This window comes from Acartia tonsa, chromosome 13 (genome assembly GCF_053477335.1).
Source record: "Acartia tonsa isolate MP-2025a chromosome 13, ASM5347733v1, whole genome shotgun sequence".
NCBI classification, from domain to species: Eukaryota; Metazoa; Arthropoda; class Copepoda; order Calanoida; family Acartiidae; genus Acartia; species Acartia tonsa.
The window spans coordinates 26,170,927-26,192,613 of record NC_137272.1 but is presented as its reverse complement, the minus strand read 5'-3'; the positions used below and the strand labels follow the sequence as shown (position 1 = coordinate 26,192,613).

The window sequence follows — 21,687 nt, the reverse complement described above, 5'->3', positions numbered from 1 at the left end:
GCTAAATCCTGTTATTCTACAATTATAAGGCCACCTGAAAATATGTCAGATAACGGTACTGGTTTCATCTCTCAGTTGTCCTGCAAATGGAGGGAGGGGGTGTTACCCCTCCCTCTCCCATCTTAAGCACCGGAACCTTCCCCTTCCACCACCAAGTTATCAGCACCACCTCAACCCTGAGGATAAAGGATCTAAACCTGCCCTCACCTGATAGAGTCACCCCCACACAGACTGTTGCTGTCACAAGTAATCATCAAACCTTCCCTCTTTAGTACCCAGACCTACCACTCAACCCCTCTATGCTTATCTACCTATTGTGCTGCTCCATGGGCTATCCTGCCTGCCCCAGACAGGGATAGCCATCTACCTAACCATTGCAATTATCTATGTTTTACTGTATGATTTATCCTTAACTATCTTTATTCCTAATCCATATGTATTTATATTATGGTTAACTGTATTCTTAATCCCCCCCACCCTTTCCAGGGATGGGGAATCATGATTGCCCAAACTGACTATTGTATATGTATTATAATGCTTTTATGTTATGATCATTTATTCCTATCCATGTAGTTATTGTTTGTTGTATATAGCTTCAGTATCCTTCAACCCTTCAATAAAGTGACAACTGAAATAGATGTTGATTCTTGTCTAGTGAATGCTAGAGAAGCATAGCTTCTCTATAGTAAGGTGTCCACGTCTGTTCACACTGCCGTAGTCTTTATTCGAACTCTGGTGTCTGCCATTTACCCTAGGCGGATACCACACTTACTCCAGCCAAGCATTACAGTTCAAAATTGGGTCTTCGCTATTTTAGATTAATAAAAACGATGTGTGAATATATAATGTCCGTTAAGACTATAAAAGTTTTAAAAACAAGTTCGTTTCACTCAAAATTTTACAATTAAACTCAGGGAGTAAGGGAGGGGACAATGGGCAATTAATTCAATTTAAGAGTATTTGCTGAAAGACCTTGAAATCCAGATTAATCCAGAAAATATGGAGGAAATTATAAAGGGAGAGTTAATACAATACAGAAAACTATAAAATAAGAAGAGAGTTCCAAGAAAAAAAGCATTCATTTGAAAATTAGATTACAAGCACAACAGACTGACATAATCATTTTGTAATTAATAACTATAAAAATCTCCCTGGAACCCATTCAACCCATAGCCCCATAACCCAAAATTTAATTGGGTTCTTTGAATGCTTATTAAGCAAATATCACAATAAAGTTTTTATCTATGAAATTATATTTTCTGGAGAGAAAAAAATTGTTAAAACCAGCCACATCATAACAAATTAAGTTTATTGATACTTGTCTGCAATATTCAAAACTAACACATGAGTTGCGGCATTTGTTGCGCTAGTACCCAATGTCAGTCAGAAACTTCTAAATTCTTGTACATTCCCTTTAAGCCAGTACCCAAAGTCTGAGACTCCTAAAAATTGAATATTTGATCCATTGTCCCCTCCCTTACTCCCTGAATTAAACTGTGGTAGCTCTAAATCTATATAATCTTGTACAGAATGTAATTAAAATATCTCCTAAGCTAAATAAACAAAAATAAAATATTTAAGGTTAATTCAATATATAAAATAAATTTGACAATCCCTTTCTATATTCTTTCTTCTTACTTTACATGATGATTCCTGGAACAGTTGGGCAAAATTTGGAAATTGTAAAAATGCAATTAAGAGAAAAGTATGTACATTTTAAACATAACAATTTTTGTTGGCATTATTGACATCAATTTTTAATATCCTCTTGTTTTATTGTCCAGATTTCTAGAAAATACTAAATATTAAATACTCTATATTGGTTAATAATTATTTTCTGACGGTATGACATTGTTGCGCTTCGCTTTCATATATTTTGTAATCCTTGCTGGTTAATTTAGTTCATAAGAGCTAATAACCTACACTAATATGTGAATTATTTGATAGATTTTTCAGTAAAAATACATAAAATTTACATATAATACTGAATAAATATGAATAACTTTAAATGAATATTTTTGTACAAATTATCTGACATAAAATTAAATACAGAATAAATTTTTGTTTTGCTTAAAACCTACAGTTTATCCATATTTAGAAGTAACAGGATGTCAGTCTGTCTTTGCGTCCAGAAAGATCTCGCTAACAGCTAAACCGACATGATTCTTCTTGAGAGTGAAGCTTGCAATTGGTTCTAAGAAGCATTACCACTACCCTCCCAAGAGAAATTGCTCTTTGCTAGAAAAAAAATGCCCTCCCCCCACCAAATTACATGGATACCGAAATTTTTATAAAACGTTGTTATTCGTTTGCTAAAATGACGAATGGACTTCTGCATTTTGAATGGTTAGTTGCAATCGCGTTGTGTTCAAACTTCCCAACCAACAATTGTGATCTACGAAAGAGAAAATCTTATATATTCGTAAAATCTATCTTCATACTAAAGTAACAGGATGTCTGTCTGTACGTCTATGTGTTTGTACCGAAGGATCTCGCTAACCGCTGACCCGATCGGGTTCTCCTTAACGGGGTAGCTTCTCATAGGTCCCGGGAAGGTTTCTAACTATTTACTATGTACTACCACCCTCCCAAGAGAAATCACAATAAATCGAAATTTTTATTATATGTAGAGACTTCTACGCAACATTGCAGGGTATCGTAGTGACTTGAAGGCAACATAGCTAGGTATCGAAGAGACTTGAACAAAAATACCAAACAATTAAATGCCATTAGAGGCCTCTAGGGGCGTAGCCGCTAGTAAGTAGATAAAATAATAGTCAATAAATAACTTTTATTTGATATCATCAATTTTTAAACAACCTGGTTTTAAAATTCTTTTTACAATGACAATATTAAGAAATATCTAGTAATTAAAATCAAAATAATACATTTAAAATTTATTTTACAATGATACCTATAAATTATAATAATGAATTATGCCATAAGAGCATTTTTAGAAAATACTTAAAACAAAATTTGTGCTTTTTTTCACCATATCCCATTTATTTTATTACCTAAACAGAAAAACACACGAGAAATTTATTTGAAAAAAAATATTTTTCTTCACATTAAATGATAAAACCAAAATTCACGAAAACAAAAAATTAAAAAATCTACAAAAAGTATAAAATTAGTTTTAACGTAAAAAATAACTAAAATAAAACAGGGGCGTAACAAACATAAACAAACGAAAAACAAAACAAAAGAAGAAGATGAAAATTAAAATCGTAATGAAAAATAAAATATTACATTTTCATTTGTCGATCAATGTTGTAAAATGTTACGAAAATAATTTCACTAAAAAAGCAAGACACCATTATAAATTTTTCCTTAAAAGTTAATCATAGGGCTTTTTGAAAAATTGAAAGATGTCTAAAAATGCTTTTATGCCGACTAGTTAGAAAAACGTCTTGTGTATAGATTCAGTAGAAGCGCAAATCGTTTTTACTGATCCTATACCTAAAAAGTTTTCCTTTGATAATACAATAATTATCACTATAATAAATTGTGCAATAATGACAAAAACTAAATAAAAAATTCTAAAATAATAAGTAAACAGGGGTAAACGAAATGTTAGATAAAGAATGAAATAAAGTTTGTTAAAAAGAATATAAAAATAGCTATTTTTACTTATTTATGTAATTTCCGTTCAATTGGTTTTCAGCCCTGTTGAAAATTGTTTTATTTTTTTACTTATTCAACATAATATTCAATTTGTCATAAAATTTTGAGAAAATCCTAAACAATGACTTGCAGCACAGTGATGCACCAGAGGTGTGTGATACCATTAGAGGGTGAAAAAAGTTGAAGGCAGGTCTTACAATAACAATTTTAAGAGGAACGTTGCTAATGACACCACCTTACTGCACGACATTGAATTCCTAAACCAGGGATAAAAGGAATATAGATCTTATAAAGAAAATAATAAGATGATTCTTTCAAAAAAAGAATTTTCTTCAAATGCAAATGTTTCCTCATCCTATCTCAATATTTACTATAAGCTAAAAAAGCTTCAAACTTCCAAACTTTAAAAATTTTGAACGTATAAGCGATTCATACCAGCTTATGCCAATAACGAAATTAATTCGGGAAAAAATCACGAAACCTATACGTGTTTTACAGCTGTCGTTGGGGGGCATAATATCGTAAATCTGACGACCTCTACATTTGCCCCCCAAACATTATTTTATATTTATTTCACTTGTTGGTTATACCTTATTCCTGGATTCATACATTTAAAACTTTAATTTTCAAATTTTTTTTTTGAAGTTTAAAGCTTTTTTTAGCTAGTAGTAAATATTAAGATAGGATGAGGAACCACCGCGGAAACTGCGTACACATTTGGAAATTAAAATTCAGCACATTGCTGGGACTAGTGTTGGATAGAGAGAAAAGTATACGTTGCTCCAAAAATGATAAATTATAGATTTTAATATTGAAGCATACAAAAGCCTAAAAAGAGAATGGGCAGATGTGACACTTTTTTAACACAAAGGAACTCATTCTACAAAAAAAATTACAGCAAGTTGGCATTTTATTTATGTAGTACAATTTAAAACTTTGAAAACCACCACAATTTACAAAAAATGAATTTTATTAATACCAGTGCTGTAAATTATTTTTTAGAGTTTCCTTGAGTTGGGTTGAAAAAAGACATTAACACCTTCACGATTAGAAAAAAAATAATCTAATTAAATTTCGAGATAACCAAATAAAACTTTGGTATAGCCTCAAATTCATAAAAATAATTACCTTTAAAATTAATCATAAAAAGTTGATACAAAAACGAAAATCTATATTGTGACTTGTTATTGCTCATTTTAATTAATTTGAGAAATAGAAAGGTGCGTAAATTGCACCTACATATTCATTTGTGTCAAATAATTGCTAATTCAGAAGCTTGCCCAGTAGTTATTGTAGTTATTTTGTTAAAAAATAGTATAATTTTGTTTCAACTTTAAAGATTAATCATAAAAATTATATTTAAATACCTACCATCCTATAAAAATGCATTTAGATTTTTCACTAATATCTAGAAAAAGGCTAGAAATTATGTGAAAAAAATCATATTGTTCAATTATTTTTACAGAATTTCTGTCCTTTTTATTGATCTATCTTTAAATCCATAAAAATGTAAATTAAAGCAACAATAAACAAATTACCTAAGGAATCGGTAGCCGCCAGTAAGCCGCAGTGAAAAAGTATTTATACAATTGGATGATAAAACGCCTCAACCATTTTTAAGCGGCTGGACGGTAGCTACCAAGCCATTGGATAAAACGACGCAAAAAACAACACATATCATTTGTAATTTTATGGACTTGAGTAAAGATAGAATAGATTATGTATGAGGGTTAAATTATTAGGTAATCTACTCTTTTTTCAAATTCATCGATTTTTTTCTCATTTCTCGAAGATTTATGAAACCACATTCATAATCAGTTCTATCCCTACTTTATATGTAGATTACAATAAAAAACACTAACATAATATTTTATTATTAATTCTGTAAGTTTTCTTAACAAATGTATTTCTAAATAGTTATAGAAGACAGAAATTTTATTTCTTTATCACTGCAATTTTCTTTGTTTGAAAGTTTTTAGATTAATGTGAGCTATGCTATTCATCTCGTTCTTGTACCTTTAAAATACAGATTTCTAAAGACAACGTATAACAAAGGATCTAATAAGGTGTGGGGGGTTTAGTTTATATTGTTAAAATAAAGATTTTTAAAGGGGGGAGGCGGATGTGCCACTTTTTGAAACCTTAAGTAAAACGTGCATGATCTCAGCCCATAAAAGAGTTACAGCTCTAAAATTCGGCACAGCAATTGCTTTTGTGGAGAACAATATGGAACTGTGAAGTATCGGCGGCGGAACCGCCGCTCCCGCCGTATTTGTTTTTTTTGCTTTTTCTCGCCATAATAGACAATTTTCAATCATCTGAGATAAACTTTTTTTTTCATAAAAATTTCGCTTATATTTTCACTTGACACTTTTTTTTAATATTGACATGTTTTAAATATTAAAATATAAATATTAAAAGTGTCAAGTGAAAATATAAGGGAAATTTTTATGAGAAAAAAGTTTATCTTAGATGATTGAGAACTGTCTAATTTGGCGAAAAAGGGCAATAAATTCGGCGGGAAACGTTTCTTCACAGTTCCATATTGTCTTCCACAAAAGCAACTGCTGTGACGAATTTTAGAGCTGTAACTCTTTTATGGGCTGAGATCATGCACGTTTTACTTTTGTTTCAAAAAGTGGCACATCCGCCTCCCCCCTTTATTATATTTGTACGAATATAACTATCTAGGAGTGGTTGATAATTAACCCCCCCCCCTCCCCAATGATAAAAAAATATTTGGGGTTTTTAACAAAATTTAATCTCTCAAACTTAAATTACCACCGCCCCCCTCATTATTTTTTTACCCCTCTCCTCGTTCCCTAGAAATGATTGAATGTCCTTGCGCCTAAGTGAGTTTTGTAATAATGATTTATCTTAAATGTCTAAGGCAAAAAATTACGCATGCCAAAAAAAGCTTATGCTAAAAACTTAATTTATTACCTGTTTGTATTTCAAATGAAGTTGGCCTTAGTAACTTCAGTTCAATTTCTCCGAAGTTTTTTCAATATTCGGTCTATAGAAATTATTAACTCCACGTATAGGCAGCGGGTGGGCCTGAAAAAAAATATTGTTTCTGGTATTATCCATTTTTCAATCAATCTATCTTTCAATACACCATTTAAATAATCAATAAACAATTTAATCAATAATTAAATCAATCAATCAATATATCTGTCAATCATTGATTCAATTATTCAATCATTAATTCAATTATTCAATCAATGATTCAAATAATGATCGAATCAATGATTAAATTAATGATTCGAACATTCAATCAATCAATCAATCAATCAATTATTCAATCAGTCGTTCAATCAACTAGATAATCAATCAATCATTCAATCAACTAATCAATCAATCAATCATTTAAACAAACAATTAATCAGTTGAATATTCAATCTACTAAAAGTCTATAAATGAATATTAAAATTTGTTTACCTCAGTATTGAATACCCACTGATCCAAGCTGATAAGACTATCATCAGAAAAGAGGAGGTACAGATATTTAAGAGTCTCTGCCAGGAAGAATGATTGTTGTACATCATCCTTCATACCTCCAACCTGAACAAGAACTTTATCAATCTCATATTTATTTGGACAATAAAGTAATCTTAATAAACTCTATAATTAAAAAGGAAGTTGTGTAATACTGTAGGTTACCCCGTCCCGGATTTGAAAAATTTTGTTAAAATTTTTGCCCCCAGCCAAAATATGATTGATTTATGCATAAAAATGACCCATGCAAAATATTTTTTCTGTAATGCAAAAATTGCGACGGTACAAGCACTGCAAAGTTTTTAAAATCTGCAAAAAACCCTGTTTTTATGGCTTTTTTGGGGCTTTTGTACCATCCCAATTTTAAAGATTTTTACAAAATTTCAATTCAAGTGTGTTGATATATACCTGAAATTTACCAAAAAAAATGGGGGCAGTCTCAATTATAACATATGAAGGTGTAGCATATAATCTTCCAAATACAAAATTGACAAATTGCATACATATATAATAGGATTGGGCCAGATACTTTTTGGACGGATATTGGATATCTGGCTAATTTATAATGCCGGATATCCGGCAAATATATGTTATTTGGCCGGATATCCAGTTATTGGACTGGATATCCGGTTATTTGGCCGGATATCCGGTTATTCGACCAGATATCCGGTTATTCAGCCGATGTTCTTTTATTCGGCCAGATATCCGGTAATTTGCCATATAACGATTATCTGTCGTTAGAAATCAATGGGATATCCGGTATCCAGCCAAAAAAGAATCGGCCCAACCCTATTATATATGTATGCAATTGTTTCTTCTTTACAGTAAAGTTTCTGATAGATCCAGGGAATGTTTCAGTTATTAACACTTAAATAAAATTAAAGGATTGACCCTTCGATCTCTCAGGTGCCCAAGAGTCCTTTAGGAGCGTTACCGCTAGAAAGTACTATGGAGAAGCTCTTCTTGTGAAAATTAGATAATTTTTAACATTATCTTTTTATGTGTCATTATTCATTGTTTATCTCTGTTAATTTTGTATTGACTTAATGGAAAAAGATGTTCGGTGCTTTCCCTCAAAGTGTCTTTTGATCACTGACAACCCCTCCCTCCTTATATTAACTTGCAAGGGTCCCTGGTACCCAATATAAACTATCCTAACATGACCTTATATAATTAAGAAACAAACTAGAAAGTATCCCTTCCTTTTTTCAAGGTCGGGAGATGGGGGGGGGGGGGTATGTGCTCGACTTGGCACTTGGGAAACTGGCAATAATTTGCATTAAACTTACGTCTTCTATATATTAAAACTAATGCTATAAAGCAGAAGTACTGATTGCAGAGTTGCTACACTTTCTAAACCCTTATTGTTACAGGAATCATTAACCAAAGTTTTCAATCAAAAAATTTCAACTTGCTTAGATTAAATAAAAGAGCTAACCTTTACGGAGTTCAATCAGACTTATATTATAGAAAACATTTGCTTTTAACAAGTATCAGAAATAGATGGAACAAAATAGGCCGTTCATTACACTAGTCCCAAAAGTTTGAAAATAACCTTTTCTTATTCGTTGACTTAATAACTTTGGGGATTTTCAATAAATTTTGATGGATTGGTTTATTAATTTGAATGTTCAATCGTTTCTACCACTAATTTTAATCTACAGAAGGGTTAATTTTGTGTATTATTAATGGGGATGTACATCAATTCATTAGCCATAGTCTTATCCCTGAGTAACATCCTTGAGTAACATGTTATTTCTTGTTATGTAATAAAAATGAATTTGTTCCAGTTATTATTAGACTTTGGGTACAGGGATCTAGATAGAGAAGACAATGGCTGATAAATGGATGTGTATACCCCATGATTATACACAAACTTACCCTTTCTGTTGATTACAATAGGTGGTTGGAACGTCTTATTAAACCAATTAAAATTTCAAACAATTTAAGAAGTTTTTGAGCAAATTAATGAAAAAGTTTTTCAAATTCGGGGACTAGTGTAATTAATAGCCAATTGTGCTCTGCCTCCCTAGTTATTATTAGACTTTTGGTACACTATGATATAATTCAGAGAGGGAGGGGAAATTGGACTGTTTATTTCACTTGTCCCCAAAGTTTTATAATTGTTTTTCTAATTCATTAGGTTAACAACTTTTGAGAATTTTATTGAATTTTGATTGGTTGGTTTATTAAGTTAAGTGTATAAACGTTTCAACCGCTAAGTTTAATCTACAGAAGGGATAGTTTTGTGTATCAAACTAATTTCATACTGATATAATAGAGGTAGGCCGGATACTTTTTTGGCAGGATACCGCATATCTGGATGATTTATAATGCAAGATATTTGGTATCCGGCAAATTACCGGATATCCGGCAAAATAACCAGATATCCGGCCAAATTACCGGATATTTGCTAGATATCTGGCCAGATGCCGGATATCCGGCATTATAAATCAGCCAGATATCCAATATCCGTCCAAAAAAGTATCCAGCCCAACCCTATTATATATGTATGCAATTTGACAATTTTGTATTTGGAAGATTACTTGCTACACCTTCATATGTTATAATTGAGACTGCCCCCATTTTTTTTGGTAAATTTCAGGCATATATCAACACACTTGAATTGAAATTTTGTAAAAATCTTTAAAATTTGGATGGTACAAAAGCCTCAAAAAAGCCATAAAAACAGGGTTTTTTGCAGATTTTAAAAACTTTGCAGTGCTTGTACCGTCGCAATTTTTGCATTGCAGAAAAAATATTTTGCATGGGTCATTTTTATGCATAAATTAACCATATTTTGGCTGGGGGCAAAAATTTTAACAAAATTTTTCAAATCCGGGACGGGTTACTGTAGGTATATAAATATTCAATTCGACTAGTAGCTTCAAATCTTTATCAACACCAGAAGTGTATATATTTAATTATATATATGCATAAACATTAGTTTCTTTGCCACTTTTAATATTACCTACCTTGGAAAAGGCAAAAAAACTTTTAATAACATTAAAAAATAATTAGTGTTTCAGGATTATCATATTCACAAAATTTATTCTACATAACTATGATGGCTGAAAATGATAAAGTCAATAGAAAATTCAAAAAATGACATTTTAATTTATCTTAATTGTTAATAACAAAATATCATTTGTAATTTGTTTTTTCTTATGTATTTTCTATAATATTATTAGCATGTTGTGTACAAGTAAGCAGTCAAAGTACAATTGCGACTAAAGGTAGTTATTATTATAACAAATCTATCCATTTCGTCTGTGACCTAGGTTAGGAACCTAACCATTTCGTAACTCTACTTGACTAGGTATTAGTCTATCTACCCATCACCTGTCTATCCATCTGTCTAACCTGATAGACATCTCTGACACCAGTATAACCACCATCCACTTTGCAACTGTTTTCTAAAATAAGGAAATCAATCAAAACAATCACAATTAAAATCATTGAAATTTGCAGGAAATATCCCATTTAACTTACTTTCTTACTAGAATTTCTTACTAGATAATCTTAAACGTCTAATGTGTTAGGTTAGGTACCCGTCAACGGTCAGAAAACCAACCCTTTGATTGCACGACCTTTGTCTAAAGGACTTAAATGTGCATGAAAATAATACAGATTTTACAGTCAGTCCAAAAAACCATAGACATTAATGTCATATGACTGAATAATTGACAGTATGCAACATTTATAACATCTCTTTAACGACGCCGCAAGTGGTCTAGATAGGAGCCTGACATCTAGCGGACACTTATTGAGGCTTACCTAGCGCCTGAACTGCTTCCCAGCCCCAGTCTCTGTACTTCTGGTCCTTTGTAAGTCTCCACATTATGAAATAAGATTCAAAGGTCTCAGGACGTAAGATGTAGTATCTAAAAAATATATCAAGATAATTCAAATGATTTTTTTTCATAAAATATATTGGCACCTACCTTCAGCAATACATTTTAATCATGGAGGGAGAGGACACTGTACTGTACAAAGTTTTATTACCACGTTACAAACCTCTCTTATTTATTTTGGTTATCATTATTGGGGAGATCATTTCATCGTCCATTGTCTTATCCCTTATAATCCCTGATTAAAACAAAGGTACTGTTGGATCCTAATTTTCACAAGTACAAAAAAGGTTAATAGTTTTGATCACATCGTACTATAGGCAGCTTTCTTTTCTAGTAGAGTGAAAAATTATATGATTAATACCAGTTTTGTTAGCCCCGAGTATAGCTTAAAACCAGTTTCCATGCCATATTAGAAAAAATATGAAAACTTACTTTTCATTTTGTTTTAAAGCTTTAGCCTCTGAAGATTCTGTAAACCTGAAAGCCTCCGGACCCAACTTGGTGTCGGAACGGTCGTAGCTCTCATGGCAAGTTTTTGTGATTCCCTGGATATCAAATTATTTTACTTTTTGATCCCAAGACGAAATTGGACTAAAATATTTTAGTGCCATAAAAAGCATTAAAACGCGTTTGGTATTATCCTCTTAGAAATATTTTTTTCAATATTGAAAATTTGAGTAACCCCCCCCCCCGACAGCGAACTATGAACTCTGGCCGCAGCGCTCGGCTCCCTAGCCTGCCTAGCCGCAGCGCTCGGCCCCCTTGCCTGCCTAGCCGCAGCGCTCGGCTCCCTAGCCTAAAACCTAACCTAACCTAAAATAGTTGTTCGTCGGTAGTCGGGTGGGGGGAGGGGGGTACAAAATTGAAAAAAATTGAGAAAAAAAAATTCTAAGAGGATAACGCCGGGTAATTAAGTTTATCATAATTTGGCTGTGGTGTATCAATTTATCATCTAAATATAATTCACATACAGGATCGCTGTTTAAAAGATGGGGTATATTGCCATTTCCTGCCCTAATAGACTATTTTAAATTAAACTTTATGTATCTTTATTTAAAAGATTTGCAGCCTAAATCATTCAGGATAGATAATTATTGGACTTTGAATCGAGACAGAAATGTTCCTTATGCTTTAAGAACTCAAGCTGACTTTGCTATACCATTTTCCAGACTTGCCCTAATTTCTAGATTGCCTTTTATTTCTCTACCAAAAACATGGAATAATTATGCTGAAATTTTGAAAGATCTAAAAAATAAGCCAAATTTTAATTTATTTAAACAACACTTGAAAAAAACAATGGTTGAAAATATTGAAACAAACTGCTACAGACTTCTTTGCCATATTTGCCATTTAAATGCAATTTAAACTATTGTTGGTTGGAATGCTGCCATTATTCTATAATTTTATTATTCTGTGATCAAAAAATAATAGAATGCAAAAATTGCCAGGTTTTAAACATACTACAACGCCGTACATTTCCTTTCTTTTTCTTTCTTTCTTTCTTTTTTTTGAACTACATGCTCCATTTACTTTTTTATTTTTTTAAAAGAAATACAAATTTTTTTTCCTTATGATATCTAACTTTCATCTCATTTTTATTTTATTGTATTATATTCTTAATAGGGCTTGATCTCTTTTTACCGCATGATCACAGTGTTATTGTTTAATAATCCACTTTATACTAAAAAATTTACACATTGTGTTTTGCGTTAGGTCCTGCCACTAGGCAACATATTTGATATTTCTTGTGTATTAAAATAAATAAAATAAAACTATATAAACAATATACCTATGTAAATATTCGTATCATATAATTGTGTTTTAATATGTTGACTGAAATAAATATTTTGATTTGATTTGATTTGATCTATATTGTCTTACTCTTATATTGAGCAATGTACAAATGTCTTTAAAAAGTATCCCAAATATATTTTGGTCCTTGGAACCCCCAAATTTACGAGTCAGGTGGATTTTCCACAAAAATTTGTGAAAATATTAATTTATCTAAAAAAAAAGAAAAGTAAAATTTCCTCAGCAATTTTCATCCATCTGTCACTGTTGCCGTCCTTTTCTTCATGAGCAGCCAAACCATACATACCGCCAGCAAAACAGGCAAGATGGTCCATCTAAACATGTTTGATTTTATTAGCAAAATGTATCAAAATCAGAATTTTTATGTCTCCTGATATCTAAGTGGTTCTTAAAAGTTATTTGTACCATAGAATCTCGCTAACCGCAAAACCAATATGATTCTCCTTTACAGTGTAACGTACCCTCTAATAGGTTCTGAGAAGGTTTTAAACTATTTTGGGGGAGGCTACCAACACCCTCCACAGAAAAATAAGTGTTAGATAAACCAACAGGGGTGTATATTCTACATGGGATCCCCTGCTCAGGGGGGGGGGGGAATAAAAAATAAGTGGTTGGAGGGGAAAAAAATGTAAAAATTAAGAAAACTGAAAACATTTTTTCCTTTTACCCCCCCTCCTTGGTAAAAAAAAACTAAAAAAATGTGTGGTAGGAGGGATAAAATAAATAAAATATAGAGTTCATAGATATTTTTCCATTACTTGGTGAGAAAAAACTAGGGGGGAGAAAAAATAAAAAAAATTTGTAGCAGGGGAAAAAAATAAATCTTGTGCAGAATATACACCCCTGTAAACCAATAAGATCATACCTTATGTTCCAATCTATTATACTTCATCTCGGCAATATAAGTAAGTCCATGGGGGGAAACTTTAACAAGTTTGTCCTCAATGTCTTTAGCAGCTTCGTCAAACAGTTCTTTGGCTTGATTATCACTCTTCCCAGATCTCAACCATTCCTAGAAATGTTTAAGGACTATTATAGGTATAAAATATTAATTACATAAGTGTACAAACTAACACACAGTCCTCCGAATTAATAGCCTTAAAGACTATAAACATTAAACAATAAACATATACAAACAAATAATAGGAAAACATTGATTTGGTGGAAATAAAATAAACAATAGGTACGCCTTATTTCAACAGGCGTGAGGTAAAATTACAAGAACTATGTCTATCTATGAGCCGAAGGACAAGCTTCATTTAAAATGCTGTATACGCCACCGAATATATGGTTAAAACTACAGGTAGGGAGGGAGTGGAAATTGTACTCTAAATTACACTGGCAATCAAAGTTTAATAACCAAATTATCTTATTCGTTGGCTCAGAACTAGTAGTGTCCAACCTTTGCATCAATACTATTAATATTAATCTGTATATTGGAAAATTTGGGATGTACATCAATATTATCGTTTATTGTCTTATCCCAAAATATCCCTGGTAAAATTAAAGTTAACCTTGAGCAAGTATTCATAGAATGAGTCACCCAGGGCTCCCACTGAGGTGTGCTGCTGGCCCCATTTACCAGTCTTGGGGTGTAGGTAGTTGGGGTACAGTCTGGCTGGTCTAGATACATAAAAAATGGTTAGTTTACATATATTCTTTGACAAATTCAAAAGTTTTAAAACAATCAGATATAATTTTGATATATCTCTCAACCAAATCTTGCAAATAAGTGAATGAAGTCAACTTACAACAGACAACCATTCCTTTGTATTGATTGCACGACCTTAGTCTGGCTCATAACTCTGGGTGTTAATCGAGTAGCACCTGATTTTTTCTCTTACTCCAAATATCATCCGATATAGCAGTAGTGCATTAGAAACTATTTCAAACGCCTCTTCTTATGAAGCAGTTTTTGAACCGAGATGCGAACCCTTCAACTCACTAACCCAAAGTGAAGGCGCTAAATATTCATGTCAGGGCCGTTAGTCTGATACCAATAAATAAGATATCTTACCTTTCTAGTTTGGATATGAAGTCTCTAATTTTGTCCACTTTCTGTTTATAAATTGGATTGCCAGTGATGTCGGATAAATAGGTAAATTCCATGTGAAGGGTTCCAAATTCTAAAAAAATTACAGTTAATTATGATTTTGTTAAATTAGGGTTTAATGTAAAGCTAGTGTTACCTAAATAAATATAGAAAAAGCCCTATGACTACTCGTAAAGACCTCATTAGACTACCCATCCTACTCCAAAATTTAAATTTTTTACAAAAAAATTAGGAAAGTCTCCTGCAAGAAATATACCGATTTAACTACTGGAAGACTGCCATGAGTAAACCCAATACCCAAAATTTGAAGCCTCCAGCTTCAATAACAAAAAAGTTACAGAGATTTCAAAATAATATTTTTAGTACAATGAAAATTTTGAAAGTTTTTCATTGCTAATAATAAAAATTTCAGCATTAAAATACGTCGCCTAGAATGAAAATTATAAGCTTATTTTTGGCAGAAACTTAGAATGCCAGTAACTGATAACATTTTACAATAAAAAAGGGTGTTTTTATTGTAAAAATGTTATCAGTTACTGGCAGCCTAAGTTTCTGACAAAAATAAGCTTTTAATTTTGCTTCTAGACGACGTAATTTAATATTGAAATTTCTATCTTAAGCAATAAATATCTTTCAAAATTTTCATTGTAATAAAAAGAACATATTGAAATGCCTGCATCTTTTTTTGTTATTAAAGCTGGACGCTTCAAATTTTGGGTATTGGGTCTACTCGTGGCAGTCTTTCAGCAGTTAAAGCAGTGTATTTCTTGCAGGGTTCCTTTAATAAGGTTTTTTGATCAGATTTTAACATGAAAAAAAAATCAGTGCAACAGATAGTTATATTCATTTTATTTGGCCACCATTTCTTAATTATATGAACACTTTAAAGAAATAACTGTAATTTTACATGCAATTACAGATAGTAATAATGAAGTAAATGATAGCCAATTTTGCTTAATTTCCACAAAATGTTCAAACATGTGACAACATCAATTTTATATCCTTGAAATATAATTTAAAGTAAATATTATGTTTTTACAAAGAATAATCATTTAATAGCATGTAATTTTGTCAATTTAATAGCATATAATTTTGAGAATTATGTTAGTTTAAAAACCATTAGGTGGACTAATTCATACCTCATTTTTCTAAAGCGTATGCCATATTTAGTCAAGTTAGGAGTATGAGTTTTGGATTTGACTCAATATCTTTGGTTGTGTAAGAGGGTTAAATAATATATCTAGTCATAACGTGTTTAAAAGTGGAGCTTGAGCTGGTCCTCATGGCTTAACAAAAGTTTCTCATACCAGTCAATGGCTCCTGAAAAATCATAGCTAGTGAATCCTTGTTAGCAAATGATGTTAGATTTATTATATTATTTTTACGCGAATTTTCTTCTTCTGCAGGAAAGGGTATAAAACTATGAAAGAATTTATGAAAATTACGCTTATTTTCTAATATGCAATAATTTCATATCTAAATGCCAGTAAAACTGAGGTATTCGAAGAGAAAGATTGTACTATGAAAGTCCAAACACTGTTCAACTTTTTAATAGCAACAGGATTTCTTCCTATCAAATTTGATGTTGATGGGGAAGTTAGGGTTAATTGGAGATTTTTGCCATTTGCTGTTGCAGATTTTGGTTTATCAGTCTTGTTCATTCTCAAGATCTATCCCAGACTAGAAAATATGATTTTTACTGTTTATGAGATTAACAGATTATTTTTTGGTGCCACGGGCGTCATATTCTTTGTAGGCTATCCTTATATCATTTGGTCAGCAAAGATGGTTGGACCTGCTCTGAAACCAACTGCAAATGGAAAAATTAGCATGTTTTTGGTAGCTGAAACTGCTACTATGGCATGTTTATGCATGATTTCACACACACTACTGAAGTGTCAATTTCTTGCCATAGAAAGACTCATGTCTGAGGAAATGTTTCTTGTAATTGGATCCTCAATCTTGGCGTTTATAATATTGACAGCAATTATTGGATTTCCTATATTGCTTTCTGTGTTACTAGAGCAACTGCTGAAAGTTCAAAATATATCCACTTTAAATAATATAGAGAATATTTCAATGCTTATTGGAGAGATAAACTCATTGGAATTAGGGATGACTTTCTAATTTCACATACAAATCAGTACACAATTTAAACTCCTTGATGGTTCAGTTTCACCTTAAATTCCAAGTCCTCTGTGGACAAATGCACCTACTATTAGTAGCAAAGATACTCTCTCGCTTATTTATCCATATGTCTGTGTCTTATTCCAGTGATCTGTTAAGCACTGAAAGCAATTGCTAAGTCCATTTTATCAGCTTTTATCAAGAAAATATTGGTGAATTTTGCCTTGAATTTGCCAACTAATGAACAGCTAGTAAAAACAATCCTTGACTATCTGGTAATTGCATTGTTATATTAGTAATTTCTTTATAATCTATGAGTTTTAAAGCTAATTAATGTTACCATCATTGTTAGATTATTCAATCAAAACTAAGTTTTGTCAGATAGTCATCTGTGATGTAAATCAGGTATCATATCAATGGGCTGGTTTCTAATTTCATCATCTCAAATAAATGCAGTCACTGTTATTTTCCTTCTTATAACAGACTTGAAAAATATATTTATGACAAGCTTTATCTTGGCACTGGTAATCTTTGATATAGTTTTTATCAACAAATTGGAGCATTGCTATGACCTCATTCGTTCTCTTGCTGCAGATATTAGAAAAGAATCTGTAAATGCAGGTAACTAAACTTTTATCTTAAATATTGAGTTCAATTTAGCAATAAGTTTAGTAATACTTACATCAAAGTTGCGATAGATAAAAGTATGTAACTCACTCATAAGTATTTCAACTTTATTGAAACATTGATTGTGACTGATTCCAATGAAATGAAGTTGAACAAAAAACTTTATGAGTTAAAACAGTTGGCTATAGTTGATGTTATTTTATGATCAATGTTTATGCCCTAATTCGGCTCCCTTAAGGCCAGGGTTAGTATATCTAAAAGAACAATAGAAGATAAGTAGAAAACTGTGAAGGTTAATTCTGACTTTAGTGAGAGGAATCTATTACAACTAGCCACAATTATTACTCATTTGAAACAAATAGTGCATATGTTGTTTTTAATAATAGCTGAATATAACCTTTTATTAAAGGCTCATCAATTTTTCCATGAGTTGGGTGTCCCACACTCAAAGAATATCACTAAAAACATTAGCATATCCTGAAGGGATACTTCATTGAAAGCAGAACCAATAATTTCCAATAAGCTTCATCTAAACCCACATAATTATATTTTTTGTATTACAGAATCTGTAACTTTTTTAGGCAGCATAAGAGAGATGAACCAGATGCAAATAGCAGCGGATGAGTTGGAGAAATGTTGTCCTTTCACATGCAACAAGTTCTTCAGCCTGGAAAGAGGAACGCTCACCACAATGTTTGCAACTACTATCACATACTTGATTGTTCTCATGCAATTTCACTAATTGTAATACCAATATTGGTTTTAAATTGGCAACTATGGTGTAAAAATACTTTCAATGTTCCTAATTTAACAAACTTTTTTTTTTAAATGACATGGGAAGGGGAAAAGTACTCCCACCCAAAGATTACCAAATGATTTTCAAAATTCCCCTCTCAATAAGCTTAACATATCTTACTACAGTGCTGTATGACATGTAGTGTAAATTGGCTATTATTCAATTTCTAATTTCTATCTCAGTAGGTTGCGAGTTAATTCCATAAAGGTGCGAGTTTTAAGGCTGAAAAACAGTAATAGAACGATAATATTCACTATATTCCTAATTGAAAAGAACAACTTAAGACAATTTTTTATTTTTTAAACTAGAAGATTCATTTAATGCTTTGCTAATGTCAAACTGACAATAAGAACAAAATTGACAATTATAAAAAAAAATTATTAAAAAGAGTTTCAAAAATTACAAATATTGCTAATTATATCAAAGATATTAATTTCTAAAAACATTATTTGATTGTCCATGGTAATTCTTTGTATTATTTGTAAAAAATTAATTTTTGGCAGCTTGAAATTAGCAAAGCGTTCAGTGAAAATTTCAGGTTTCTAAAAACAATTTTCAGGTATCATTAACTTAATTCAATAAAGAATACACATATTTAGAGAATATTATCGTTCTACTACTGTTTTTAAGCCTTAAAACTCACACCTTTACGGAATGTACCCGCAACCTACTGGTCTCTTTATCTTGTCAAACATTATCAATGTATGAGTTGTATTACTTTTAGTTGTTAAGCGGATATTATATATTTGAACGAGTTACTTTAATTATTTCATGTAATAACTAAACATCTCAATAAGTTTATTTTCCTGTCAATTAGAATTTTCTAAGTGTAATAAATATCTTTTATCTGTAACTGTTTGTTTATTTATGGTTGAACATGTTTTAATCAATTCCAACTTCTAATTGGAACTTTTACTTATAATGCAAAGTTGTAAAGTTGTAAAAAGTGACAATTTCACCTTTCCCTTTTAATATTAAGCAATTTAAATGAGGTAAATTCATTTTACATTCAATTTACAATAATGAGTGTTCACAATGGAAATCCAATCAACATAACCCTGAAGTAAAACTTGACTATACCTGAAAGAATACTTGAGCCACCGCTGGCCCAACCAAAGTTCTTGGAGCTTCCAGTCTGCATGTTCACCAAGGCATAAGGAATTCCTGAATTTGCAAAATTTGTTAAAAGTTTAATTTCAATATAAATGGCGGTAATGATAGGTTTTATAAAATTTTTTTCAAAGTTTCTCCATCATGATTTTTTTACTTTCATTTTTCAAAATTACCCCCCCCCCCCCTCCTGCTTCAAGTGCTTCTAGAGGCAGGGGGCGTAGCCGCTAGTAGTAAATATGGGAACAATACCTATGGTTAAAAAAATACAGTAGACTGTAAATCATTAGGTAATGATTTTTTAGGTGACACAGTCAGACATAAAAACATACTATTAAAACCTATTAGATTCTAAACAAACCTGTGGGCGTATTAAAAGCTGGAAGAAGCTTATCCACAATATGAACAGATTTCTCCTTGAACATCGGGTCACCGGTGAAAGAGTAGAGGGTCAACAGACCTCCAACATAACGAATGTTTGTCTCAAAAACACTCACATCACCAGTCTACAAATATTAGAGTGCATTTTCAATATTTTCAACATTTTCAGAGAAGGAAAGGCAATTATCCTGAACTAAAAGAAACGGATCTATGTCTGTCTGAACCGATATGGTACTCCTTTACAGTTTAGCTTCTTATAGGTCTCGGGAAGGTTTATAACTATTTTAATTATTTAACACTATAATTGAAAGTGGGGGAGGTTTGCCTCCCCCCCACCCTATAAGACTCAAGGGGCGTAGCCGCTATCCATACACGGATTTTCTTATATGTTTAGAGGCTAGGTACCAAAAATAGATTCTTAAACTCAAGAAAAGATAATCTTTAATAGTTATTTCTCGTATCGTATTATAAACGGCTTTCCGCGGATATAGAATGTACAATTATAAGATTAAAACTAGTTTTTTTAGCCCCGTGGTGCCGAAGGCACCGGCTAAAAAAACTAGTTTTAATCTTGTGATTGTACATTTCTATATTCGTAGAAAACTGGATATAATACGATGCTAGACATAGTTTTTTCGTATGGATGAGAACCGGTTCCTATCCACCGAATTCGAATGAATACGAGAAAAAGATTTTACGCCAATACTTACAACTTCTTTTCATTCATTAACCTCACCCCCCCCCCCCCCCTACACACACACTTCTGATGAATAAAATTCTGCATTTCTTACCATTTTATTCATATCCAATTGGCTGTTGATCCACTCACGACCTCGTTCAAACTCATTGTCCAGTCCCATTATGTACAATGTGTCCATAGCATCTAGAAAACACAGTTTGAGATTCAAAATTCAAAACAAAAAATCTTCTAACCAATAGAAGGATAGGTAAAAAACATTCAGAAATTTATAAAATTAGTTGGTTTAAAAAATATTAGGTACCTATTAACTAATAAAAACATAATTCTTTATAATTAAAAACAAACAAATACCACATACCAACAATAGTTGCGCCCATTGAGGCACTTCCAAATATGGAGGCAGAATGTCCTCGCATGGAAACGGGTCGTAGCTCATTCTTGCCCCAGGCGTACTTGACATAACTGTCCCAAGCATGTAACATCATCTAAAAAAAAAGAATTATTTCGGCACTTTTCTCCCCCTTTTTGAAAACATAATTGAAAATTAGGATAAGGGTAGTTTTTTCGTTTGTTTATTATTTTAGGTTGGGTTAGGTTATCTTCAGGGTGGCCACAAGGTTTTTAAAAAAAATCCGTACATTTCCGTGCATGCTAAAAAAAAAATCCGTACATTTTTCCGTACATTTCCGTACATTTTTCTACTATGTAGTAAATATATTATTTAGTAAAATTGGTTTCATACTAGGTACTGATCAAGATCAATTTTTCTATTAAAGTTAGAACAAAACTTATTTAACAAAAGTTGATACTTTATGGATGGTATTAACTAATCTAAAGAAAATTTTGAAATTGGGCTCCAGGTTCAGGTACTGCAGGCATCCAGGTAGATCTTTATAGATAGTATTAACTAATTTGAAGAAAATTTTGAAATCGGGCTCCAGGTTCAGGTACTGCAGGCCTCCAGAACAAAACTTATTTAACAAAAGTTGTTTCTTTATGGATGGTAGGAACAAATTTAAAGAAAATTTTGAAATAGGGCTCCAGGTCCAGGTACTGCAGGTCTCCAGGTGGATCCCAGACAGGTAAAAACTGAAAATTTTTTCTA

The 21,687-nt window shown here is 31.9% G+C and overlaps 1 protein-coding gene across 2 annotated transcripts in view; it reads right to left on the bottom strand.

Annotated features, from left to right (window-relative positions):
• Window positions 1-5,513: 5,513 nt before the first annotated feature.
• Window positions 5,514-21,687, bottom strand: part of LOC145335025 (mannosyl-oligosaccharide 1,2-alpha-mannosidase IA-like) — a 33,260-nt gene continuing 17,086 nt past the window's right edge. The window contains exons 6-19 of one of the 2 annotated variants that reach the window (XM_080180700.1): window positions 20,941-21,067; window positions 20,674-20,765; window positions 19,863-20,007; window positions 19,472-19,555; window positions 14,806-14,914; window positions 14,303-14,411; window positions 13,654-13,800; window positions 13,009-13,102; window positions 11,409-11,523; window positions 10,900-11,006; window positions 10,465-10,538; window positions 7,066-7,188; window positions 6,568-6,681; window positions 5,514-5,640 (exon numbers count right to left, since the gene is read on the bottom strand). In XM_080180700.1, the coding sequence (XP_080036826.1) occupies window positions 6,604-6,681; window positions 7,066-7,188; window positions 10,465-10,538; window positions 10,900-11,006; window positions 11,409-11,523; window positions 13,009-13,102; window positions 13,654-13,800; window positions 14,303-14,411; window positions 14,806-14,914; window positions 19,472-19,555; window positions 19,863-20,007; window positions 20,674-20,765; window positions 20,941-21,067 (1,404 nt within the window). In that variant the 3' untranslated portion in view covers window positions 5,514-5,640; window positions 6,568-6,603. The remainder of the gene's footprint in view (window positions 5,641-6,567; window positions 6,682-7,065; window positions 7,189-10,464; window positions 10,539-10,899; window positions 11,007-11,408; window positions 11,524-13,008; window positions 13,103-13,653; window positions 13,801-14,302; window positions 14,412-14,805; window positions 14,915-19,471; window positions 19,556-19,862; window positions 20,008-20,673; window positions 20,766-20,940; window positions 21,068-21,687) is intronic. The other variant, XM_080180701.1, reaches the window with a different exon arrangement.